The 11,511-nt window shown below is 43.1% G+C and overlaps 1 protein-coding gene across 1 annotated transcript in view; it reads left to right on the top strand.

Moving 5' to 3' along the window:
* Positions 1-116: 116 nt before the first annotated feature.
* LOC119951480 (sodium- and chloride-dependent neutral and basic amino acid transporter B(0+)-like) overlaps positions 117-11,511 on the top strand; it is a 90,629-nt gene continuing 79,234 nt past the window's right edge. The window contains exons 1-2 of the mRNA XM_038774690.1: positions 117-255; positions 2,718-2,885. Coding sequence (XP_038630618.1) covers positions 117-255; positions 2,718-2,885 — 307 coding nt within the window. The remainder of the gene's footprint in view (positions 256-2,717; positions 2,886-11,511) is intronic.

Below are 11,511 nucleotides of genomic sequence, written 5' to 3'. Positions count from 1 at the left end.
TGTATTTGACCCTTAAAGTGCCCTTGAAATGGCTGGCGCCAACCTAGGCATTGGAAGCCTAGGCATTAGTAAGTCCTCCTTACTAACATTTGGGGCTTGTGCCATAATTGGGAGAGATGCCTCACGGATTATTCAAGCAACAGGCTGACCTCGTCGTAGCCACGGAATCATACCTTACAAATAATGTTCCAGACACCACCATCACTATTCCTGGGTATGTTCTGACTCACCAGCAGGATAGACCCAGCAGAGATGGTAGGCAGCATGGTGGGATACAGTCAGGAGGGATTGCCCTGGGAGTCATCGACTCTGGACCCTTTGGGGTCTCATGGCATCAGGTCAAACATGGGCAAGGAAACCACGTTGAAAACCACTTGGAGGAAGCACTGAGAGTGACAAGGACGCAGAATGTATTCTGCTTGGAGGACTTCAGTGTCCATCACCAAGATTGGCTCAGTAGCGCCAGCACAGACCGAGCTGGCTGGATCCTGAAAGGCATGACTGCTAGATTAGTTCTTCCGCAGGTGGAGAAGGAACTGACAAGAACAAAAAAATCTACTTGACCTTTTTAAAAATGTGTTTATGGGACCTGGGCATTGCAGGCCGCACCAGCATTTATTGTACATCCCTAATTTCCCTTGAGAGGCAGTTAAGAGTTAACCACATTGCTGTGGGTCTGGAGTCACATATAGGCCAGACCAGGTAAGGATGGCACATTTCCTTCCCTGAAGGACATTAGTGAACCAGATGGTTTGTTTACAACAATCAACAATGGTTTCATTGTCATCATTAGACTTTTAATTCCAGATTTTTATTGAATTCAATTTTCACCATCTGCGGTAGCAGGATTTGAACCTGGGACCCCAGAGTGCTAAGGTCTCTGGATTACTAGTCCAGTGACAATACCACTGTGCCACCACCTCCCCACCTCATCCTCACCAACCTGACTGCTGCAGATCCATTTGTCCATGACAGTATCAGTGGGAATGACCACCTCACAGTACTTGTGAAGACAATGTCCCATCTTCACATTGAGGATACCCTCCACCGTGATGCATGGCACTTCCACCTTGCTAAATGGGATAGACTTTGAACAGATCTAGCAACTCTAGACAGGGCATCCATAAAGTTATGTGGGCTATCAACAGCAGCAAAACTGTACTCAACTACAATCTGTAACCTCATGACTGACAAATCCTCATTCTATCATTACCACCAAGCCAGAGGATCAACCATGGTTCAATGGAGAGTTCAGGAGGAGCAACATCAGTCATACCAAAAAATGAGGTATCAATCTGGTGAAGCTGCAACACAGGACTGCTTGCATGCCAAATATCATAAGCAGTAAGTGATAGAGCTAAGCGATTTCGCAGCGAATGAATCAGGTTTACGTTCTGCAGTCCTGTCAAATCCAGTAGTGAATGGCAGTGGACAATTAAAGAACTCACTGTAGGAGGAGGCTCCACAAATATCCCAATCCTCAAGGATAGAGGAGCCCAGCACATCTGTGCAAAAAACAACACTGAAGCATTCGCAATAATCTTCAACCAGAAGTGCCGAGTGGATGATCCATCTCGGTCTCCTCCAGAGGTCCCCAGCATCATACATGTCAGTATTCAGCCAATTCAATTCACCCCTAATAACATCAAGCAACAGCTGACCGACTGGTTGGGGTGTAGAGCAGGTTGGGGGTGGGGGGAGTGGGTTGGTAAGAGGAGGATTTAGCGGGAGGTCAGTTTTATGCTGGTGCAAATTTCCCACAGGATCTTCTGCTGGGGCCCACCATGGCAGATCGAGAAACCCATTGGAGATCAGCGTAAATTTGACTTGCACCCCATTTGTGGGATGCAGGTGAAGGTATTATCGGAATCCATAACCCCCTTTATGCCCAATTTGCCGCAACACCAGCGGGGAAACGCAACGGTCCAAAACAAGTCTGGAAGAACGTGGCATGCAGAAGTCATGACTTAGTTGAATCATGCCTGGGGCTACCTCTGGAGTTTGGGATGGAGATCACCAGCAACCCTAGACAGCATGGCAATGGGTGGGAGCATCTATTAGGTCGATTTGCCAGCTTCAGTGTCTTCAATGCGGTCTATTTTTTAACCTCAGAATGTTCCAGGAGATCCACCTTCTTCAACGTGGGTCAGTAACGTGGGGTGTCTGAAAAGTATAGCACCCACCCCGCCATGGACTAAGGTGTTAAACTCCAGGTGCATAATTCATTAGGTTGGGGGCCAGAAGATACGGGGTGGTTTCCCATTGGCCTCTGCTGTTAGAAACATTCCACAGCCCTACCCCCATCCCAGGTCAGAGATTTCCATCCTGTGTCCTTTTTCCTGAATACCCACAAAGCCAAGGAAATAGATGATAGAACAGAAAATTCTGGAAACAATCAACAGGTCAAGCAATAAGACCTGGCCAGATGTCAACCCCTCAGTCCAACCAGGAGGTTCGCCAGGTTTTACTGCTTTGAAAATGAATACAAAAGATTAATTGAACACACTTGCCATTTTCTTTTCATTATGGACTCACCTGCATCTGTTATTAATGGGACCATATTCTATTTTATTATCCCCTTCCTCTTAAATATATATGTTTGCTCCTGCAATATTTAATTCCCCCTCCCTTGCAAATGTTTGGATTCTTTTGCTCAAAGAATTGATTTCAAATCAGTAATTCATATAATCTATTCTCCTGTTTGTTCCTTTTTTCAGGCGTTGGGATTACTATGGGCCTCCTGCTTGCAATTGTCAATATTTCGTACTGCAGCATCACTGCCTACAGCCTGTACTACTTGTTCGCCTCTTTCCAATCCCCCCTGCCGTGGGCAGACTGCTTCAGTTGGTGGGGCGCAGATGAAACATGCAGCAGGACTCCCAAAGGTACTGTCTGAACGTCTATTGGGTTAAGTATAGAAACATGGAAAATAGGAGCAGGAGGAGGCCATTCGGTCCTTCGGGCTTCCTCCAATAATGATAATGATCATGGCTGATGATCCAAATCACTAGCTAGATACCTCTCCCCCCCCCCCCACCTCCCATATCCATTGATCCTCTTTGCCCCCAAGTGCCACACCTAACTGCTTCTTGAAAGCATATCGGGCTAGATTCTCCATCTCACCCGACCCTTTCCCGGCACAGTGTGCCCCCGCCAGCAGAGGGATCCTCTGTCCAGGCAGCCAGATAATAGAGTTTCCCATTGTGGCCACCCCCATGCCATGGGGATGTCTGCGGGTGTGAGTGCACTGCCTGCAAAGCGGAGGACCCCATCAAGGGAAAATCCCGCCCACCATGTTTTTGCCTCAAAGAGAAAATGCTGTAAAATCTCAGCAGCATCTGTAGGGTGAGAAAAGAGCTAACGTTGTGAGTCCAGATGACCCTTTGTCAAAGCTAAAAGACTTAGAAAGTGGGAAATAATTATACTGTGGGGTGAGAGAATGAAAGCTGAGTCATAGCCACAGAAACCAAGGGAACAGAGTGCTAATAGCCACAGAAACCAAGGGGAAAGAGTGCTAATATCCACAGAAACCAAGGGGAAAGGTGCTAATGGCAGTCCCCAGAGAGAATAAATGGTGTGAAAGGCCAAACAGCAGAGAAACTACCATCTGAGGGTAAACTGTGACAGATGTAGATGTGGCGGGAGGAGAAGTGGAAGCAACGGGGAGAAAGGTAAGGAAAGGGGGGATAATATAGGGGGAATTAAATATATATAAAGAAAGACAAGAAAGAAAGAAATGGTAAAAGACAGTAAAAATGAAATGGGATGAAAACAAAGAGGTTGAGTTGGGTTAGAGCTAATCATCTGAAGTTGTTGAATTCGATGTTGAGACTGGAAGGCTGTAGTGTGCCTAACTGGAAGGTGAGAATCTGTTCCTTCAGTTTGCGTTGAGCTTCACTGGAACATTGCAACAGGCCAAGGACAGCCAAATGGGCATTGGAGCAGGGTATTGTGTTAAAATGGGAAAGTCAGGGTCCTGAATGCTTACAGACCACATCCACAGCATCTGCAGTAATTTGCTTTTATCCAGTGTTTTGGCCTCAACTAATTTCTGTGGTAGCGAATTCCACAGGCTGACCACTTTCTGAGTGAAGACGTTTCTCCTCATCTCAGTCCTAAGTGCTCTAGCCCGTATCCTCAGAATGTGACCTCTGGTTCTGGACACTTCCTCCCTGCATTAACTCTGTCTGGTCCCATTAGAATTTTATAGAGACTGACAGTTCATTCTAGCACCTAATGGGAGGAATGTGGGACACAGAGTCTTTCACAAGATGTCAGGCCACTCACAAATCCGACCCCAGCCCGCACCTCCCACTCTTTGCAATTGTCCACTTCCTCTCCCTCCCCTGACAGCACCATCCAAAACTACACAACAAACCTCTGTCCTCCCCTTTCATGCAAAGTTTCAGATGTTAGATGTTTAGCTGCTGTTGTATAAAGAGTCAAAGATTCTTCACCTTTTCCATAAACACCGTTATTTCACTTTCACAGACTCTGCACAAAATTCTATCTTCACATCACCGTACACAAAGGCCACCTGAAGCCTCTTTACATATCAGTGTCAATTATTGGATACTTAACATAAATGAGACAACTAGTTGGAATGTCTCTTAATCCATTACGTAACAGTCTCGCCTTCCTTGGAGAAAGAAATTAATTAGCTGAAAACAAAATTACAAGCAACTTAAAAACACACACGCAATTTCCCCCCACTCTTTTTTATCATTGTTTTGGGGGAAAAAACAGTCACAGAAACAGGCGCCCTTCATTAATAATACCCAAAAGTTTCTGTGAACTAGCCCCTCTTTTTGTAAATCAGTCTGACAATTGATAGCTACTATCGACCCATTTAATTTTTGCTATCTACCCTCTGTCCAACACCTGCTTCAAACGTGTGATGTCTATCCTTAACCTTTTTTCATTGACACTTTTTGTAGAGTGCACATTTACCCACATGGATTTATTGTCAATATGACATTCAATAGGTATATTACCCAAATCCCCTGATCCCTTTCTGTCAATATCTGAGATATATAAAAGGCCATATCCACCGCCTCTACATGGCTTGACGTCTCAGCAGCCAAAGTGCTTTTGACTACACTCCTTATTTTCTTTGTTCCCCACACAAGAGGGCAACGTTTACCATTGTTCCCCAAAATGAAAATTATAAAATCTCCTGCGCTTGAAACCCCATCATATAAATTTGCATAGGACGCATCACTATAAACTATGAGTTTCAAGTGACTAATGTCACCTAAAACCGGGAACCTCAAAACACACTCCTGCATTTTTAGTTTGACCAACGCTTTATTTGCTCTTATTATGTCTTCCACTTTGGGATCATTCATTTTTGTACTCAACGCTAAGACATCAAAACTCATGTCCGGTCTAGTCTGTCTACCTAACCAATTCAGTTGCCCAATTAAACTTTGCAGTTGCGCTTTTTCCATCTTTGAAACCATTGCTGACGTACAGTTACCCCTAACTTAGTCTGTCCTATTTCCAGTCCAATATATTTAACTGCACTGGAAGCCTGACTTCCAACCATGAATTCTTTCCTCAAACCAGAGATTACAATAGCTTCAAAATCACTAGTCCCACCCCACATAAAATCATTGACATGCATCATAAATATGCCAGAAAGATTTGTTTTACAGTGCCAATAAAACATTGCTGGATCTGCTTTCAACTTTAACAAAACTGACCTTACCAAAAAATACCAGACTCTAGACGCATTATTTAATCCATATGCACATTTGTTCAACTTCCAGAGTACCCCTTCTGTGTTAGCTGCCTCTTTAGGAGGACGGAGAAAAATGTCTCTCTGGAGATGATGCCACTGCAAAAAGGCAGATTTGATATCTATAGATTTGCATTCCCATGCCTTTATGGCTAATAGAGCCAAGAATATCTTTAAAATAACCTTATCCTGCCGGAGGTGAATCTACCCTTAAATCCTGATCTTCTAAGTTTTCTTCAAATCCCCTTGCCACAAGCCTAGCCTTTGCCTCATACGTTCCATCCGGAAGAACCTTTCCGTGCAAATCCATCTGTGGGATAGAGCTCGTTGTCCCCTATCCGGTACTTCCGTGTGTACCCCAAATTCACTCCAACTATGCAGTTCTTGCTGTTTGGCGTGTCTGATAACTTTTTGATCTAATTTATTAGAAGCCACCAAAATCTCATGTGAATGTGAGCTTCTACTCCTATTAGAATTCATAGTCTTACTTATGAGATCTTGATAAACTATCTGATGTACTATCTGAACTGGCACTGTGTTTCTGTGCTCTCCATTTTTGAACATCGTGTTCCCAATCCATTGTCTTGACTCCCTCCCCGGAATGCTATACATTCAACCAATGTTTATACTTTCCAGTGGCCTTCCCTCCCTGCTCTACTAATAACAGTTGCATCTTTCCATTCCACTAGCCCCTTCAGGCAAGTATTTCACTTTTGTACCAACTTTTGGCAGTTGTCCTTTCGGAAAAATGGCCTGTTCTAATTCATCAGAAGTGTTGTGTTCCTCCACAGAAACCCTGTCTATATCAGTTAACTGGTCCTCATAGTTCTGTAACACGTGCGTACCAGATGACTCTGGTTCCTCGTCATGTCTGTCTGCTCTGTCTAAATTTGAAAATTTGTAATCTGTACCCATTATCCCTGATGAATGTACCCTAACAGTTTGATTGCCATGTTGCAAAATAATTGTTTTGCCATCTATGCCTGTGATCTTCCCTGGGCCTTTCCATTTATTAAAATTGTCCTCTTATAGTCTCCTTGCTGAAAAACGGTATTTGATAGCTGTACATTATGTCTTAAAGCTCTGCGAATTCTTTCAGAGACTTCTTCTTCCAAAAAAGCTTTTCTACTGCTATGTAATGCATTTAAGTGCTCAGCAAAGGCAGAGCTAATTGTAGTCCCTTCCCAAGCTGGAGGCTGGTTATCCAAAATGGACGGAATTTTAGGATTTCTACCAAACACAAATTGATAGAGACTATAGCCCCCAACCATCTGCAATGAATTCTTTGCATGTAACACCCATTCTAAAGCTGAATTTAGCTTGCAGTTTGGTCTATCTGCCAAAATGTTTCGGAGCATGTCATCTAATACCGTATGGTTTCTTTCACACACACCATTACTAAATGTGCTTTCTGCAGCCGAATTCATAACTGTGATATTCACATTTTCACACATATCCATAAACTCATTATGAGCAAATTATCCCCCATTGTCCGTAAAGAATTTTGCCGGTGGGCCCATTCCTATCACTATCCATTTTTCCACGATTTGATCCAGAATTACTCTCTTTACTTTACTTCGTACAATCGTTGATTGACAAAATCTGGTTGCTAAACCTACAAAATGCAAAAGAAATATATTATGGGCTTTATCCCAGATCTGAATGTCCATGGCCACAATGGCGTTAAAATCTCTGGCCAGAGGTAGGGTTACTATTGGTCGTGCTGGTGTCCTTCTGTACTTCCTACAAACTTCACAGCGATCACTAACCTGTTCTATCAGTTTAGTATAGTCTTCATCCCTTACCCCTGCATCCTTCAATACATTTTTCAGCCTCCGAGGAGACGGATGCGCAAATTGCCTATGCAGTTTTAATACAACAAGCATTTTATCAGCTAAGGTCCCATTTTTAACTGCCATTAACACATCCTTAACAACTGTACTTGAAATATTATTTGTCAGTAATGGAATACAATAGTGTCCCAACTGTGTAAATTGTAAGTCCACCGTCTTTCCAAAACTGTTTCCTTATCCTGTTCCATATCCAGTTTCATGTGTGCTTTCTTCATCGACGGTCTGCTCAGAAGCAAAGGTATCTCACTTGATACAACATCCATGCAAATGAAATGATTCACTCCGGCAATATTGCAATGGATCACCACTCTTTTCAGTGACTTCAGAGTATTATCATTCCCTAAACCTGAAACTTGTGGAACTTTCAAATTCCTTAACCTTGTTACGATTTTCAGCATTCAAGGAGTCCAGGTAACATTTTAACCAATCACTTCCACACACAGTAGATCTGCAGCCACTGTCCAAGACAGCACAATTGAAGGATTCTGCAACCAACACCCTCATTACCAACATAAAACTGCTTGTTAATAAGACAATGCCTTCTTCTGGTCACTACCTTTTTCCTTTCTGACTCTTCCGTGTCATGTGTCGCTTCAAACACTCTATTATAACGTGTTGGACAGTTGAAAGGATAATTGTTCTAACTGGGTTTCTGAATTTATAATTTCTGGGTCCCAATCTCCTTCTATAGTCTTGAAATCTGTTTGTAGCCGTGCGATTTTGCCACCCTGTTCGTAGTGTATCTTCCATATTCTGCTTTATTGCAGACTGACCCATTTGGGTCATCAATGCCATCGGAATTGAATTTTTCCCCAGAAACTTCTGCCGTCTGATCGAATAATGTATCCTTATCCGCAAACTGAACTCCTGTCAAAACCAGGAGCTTTTCCATGTTGCTCACTCTAGCATAGTCAAGTAATTTAAAGGCAAACACAGACTGTGGAAATTCCAGGTTGTATTTCTGCAGCCTTTTATATAGTCTGGCAAATTCCATTACATAGTCTTCCATGGAGAAATCCTCTATTTTCTAGAACCCATCAAAGTCCGACAATGCTTCATACGCACTTAACAAGTTATCCTTTTTATAAATCTTATCCATATAATGTAATGGAGTCTCCAGACCTTCTTCAAAGTGTAACTCTTCCAATTCCAGCTCAGAAAACACTTTGCTTTGGATGTTACTATCATAAGGTAGAGGAAGAGCCAATGCCGTAGCTTGTTTTCTCTTTCCCAAGGCAGTTATCTTAGTCTACATAACTACTGCACTTCTCCATTGGTCGTATGATCCCCTTTCAGAAATTAAGGGGGGGTAGTCATACCCAGCCATCTTTATCCTAGGTTCAGCCATATATCTTCTTTTTTTCTCACTCACCCCTTGGCTTGGTCTGGAAAAGTTGTATCATTCAACCCTTCACATTTGCACAGCAACCATTCTCTGCTGCCATTTGTCAGATGTTTAGCTGCTGTTATATAAAGAGTCAAAGGTTCTGCTCCTTTTCCACAAACACCTTTATTTCACTTTAACAGACACTGCACAAAACTCGATTTCACATCACCTGATACGAAGGCCACCTGAAGCCTCTTTACATATCAGTATTAATTATTAGATACTTAACAGAAATGAGACAACTAATTGGAATGTCTCTTAATTCATTACTTAACATCAGATACCAACCACTTGCTGATCATTCTGAAACAGTCCTTATTGGTGTTCCAGCCAGGTTCTGGCTTTTATACAGCTGTTGTAAATATTCATAAATATTATATACTGGAAACAAATATTCAGTCCGGGGAAAGAGCCAGCGGGAAACTCGCCAATGAAAAGTTAATGTATTTAAATGAGGTTCTGGTGTGATTGTCATTAAGCCTGGAAGGGACCTGGAAAATCAGAAAACACAATCTCACTGAAGAGACTCACGATTCCCGATTCACGCTGTATTTTGCACCCGCATTGCCATTCTTGCTGATGATTGACTCGGGCTGCAAATCGACCCATCGCTCTTTCCTAGCCTATTTGAGAATTTCCCTGTTCCCTATTTAGATTTACCATGAAGCCATTGATCGAACAGAACAGTGGGTCATTAGCACACTCTGTTGTCAGGGGAATTTGTGTTCCCTGAAACTATTCCTTATCTCAAAAATTTTTGTGCTCAACTCATTTAGTGGAATTATTTGAGGACATTACCAGTGCAGTAGATAACGGGGAGCCAATGGATGTGGTATATCTGGATTTCCAGAAAGCCTTTGACAAGGTGCCACACTAAAGGCTGCTGCATAAGATAAAGATGCATTGCATTAAGGGTAAAGTAGTAGTATGGATAGAGGATTGGTTAATTAATAGAAAGCAAAGAGTGGGGATTAATGGGTGTTTCTCTGGTTGGCAATCAGTAGCTAGTGGTTTCCCTCAGGGATCAGTGTTGGGCCCACAATTGTTCATAATTTACATAGATGGTTTGAAGTTGAGGACCAAGTGCAATGTGTCCAGTTTGCAGACAACACTAAGATGAGTGGTAAAGCAAAAAGTGCAGAGGATACTGTAAGTCTGCAGAGGGATTTGGATAGGATAAGTGAATGGGCTAGGCTCTGGCAGATGGAATACAATGTTGACAAATGTGAGGTTATCAATTTTGGAAGGAATAACAGCAAAAGGGGTTATTATTTAAATGATAAAATATTAAAACATGCTGCTGTGCAGAGAGACCTGGGTGTGCTAGTGCATGAGTCGCAAAAGGTTGGTTTACAGGTGCAACAGGTGATTAAGAAGGCAAATGGAATTTTGTCCTTCATTGCTAGAGGGATGGAGTTTAAGACTAGGCAGGTTATGCTGTAATTGTATAAGGTGTTAGTGAGGCCACACCTGGAGTATTGTGTTCAGTTTTGTTCTCCTTACTTGAGAAAGGACGTAGTGGCACTGGATGGTGTGCAGAGGAGATTCACTCGGTTAATCCCAGAGCTAAAGGGGTTGGATTACGAGGAGAGGTTGAGTAGACTGGGACTGTACTCGTTGGAATTTAGGATGAGGGAGGATCTTATAGAAACATATAAATTTATGAAGGGAATAGATGCAATAGATGCGGGCAGGTTGTTTCCACTGGCGGGTGAAAGCAGAACTAGGGGACATAGCCTCAAAATAAGGGGAAGTAGTTTTAGGACTGAGTTTAGGAGGAACTTCTTCACCCAAAGGGTTGTGAATCTATGGAATCCCTTGACCAGTGAAACAGTTGAGGCTCCTTCATTAAATGTTTTTAAGATAGAGATAGATAGTTTTTTGAAGAATAAAGGGACTAAGGTTTATGGTGTTCGGGCCGGAAAGTGGAGCTGAGTCCACAAAAGATCAGCCATGATCTCATTGAATGGCAGAGCAGGCTCGAGGGGCCAGATGGCCTACTCCTGCTCCTAGTTCTTATGTTCCTTGAAATGTACTGTCCCCCTGTGGACTTTCGGCTCCTGCTGTGCTCCTTTGTGACTCTTGAACCTGGTGAGGTACCTCTCACTATCCGCTTCTCCGCTCGGGTGCTGCCCGCCTTGAACCTGCCTGCCAAACAGATCTTTGGCCCACTCCTACCCTCTGTTTTAACCCTTTTAACCATCATATGTCCCTCTGGGGTCCCTTTTATTACTGCTGGCCTGCCATTGAGCCCCTTTAACCCCAAGGAACACCGCAGCTAGATGGGGCAGCTCTCTCATTGTCCCTTTATTTTCTCAGAGTGTGTCTGGTCCCCATTCCACTCTGCAAAAACATACCTGAAAAGTAAATTTCTGGGTCATGCCCATTTTAAATTGCTCCTGTACCGCCTAGATCTATGGTAAGTGCACAGACTTAATCTTGGCCTTTTTAAATTCCAGGAGGCATTTCTTAACTCTAGCCCTCACTAGTTCTATTCCCTTCTCTCCAGCTCTCAGCAGACTTTTGCTTCA

Source organism: Scyliorhinus canicula, chromosome 17, assembly GCF_902713615.1.
Source record: "Scyliorhinus canicula chromosome 17, sScyCan1.1, whole genome shotgun sequence".
In the NCBI taxonomy this organism is placed as follows: Eukaryota; Metazoa; Chordata; class Chondrichthyes; order Carcharhiniformes; family Scyliorhinidae; genus Scyliorhinus; species Scyliorhinus canicula.
This window is presented reverse-complemented; position numbering and strand designations above follow the sequence as displayed.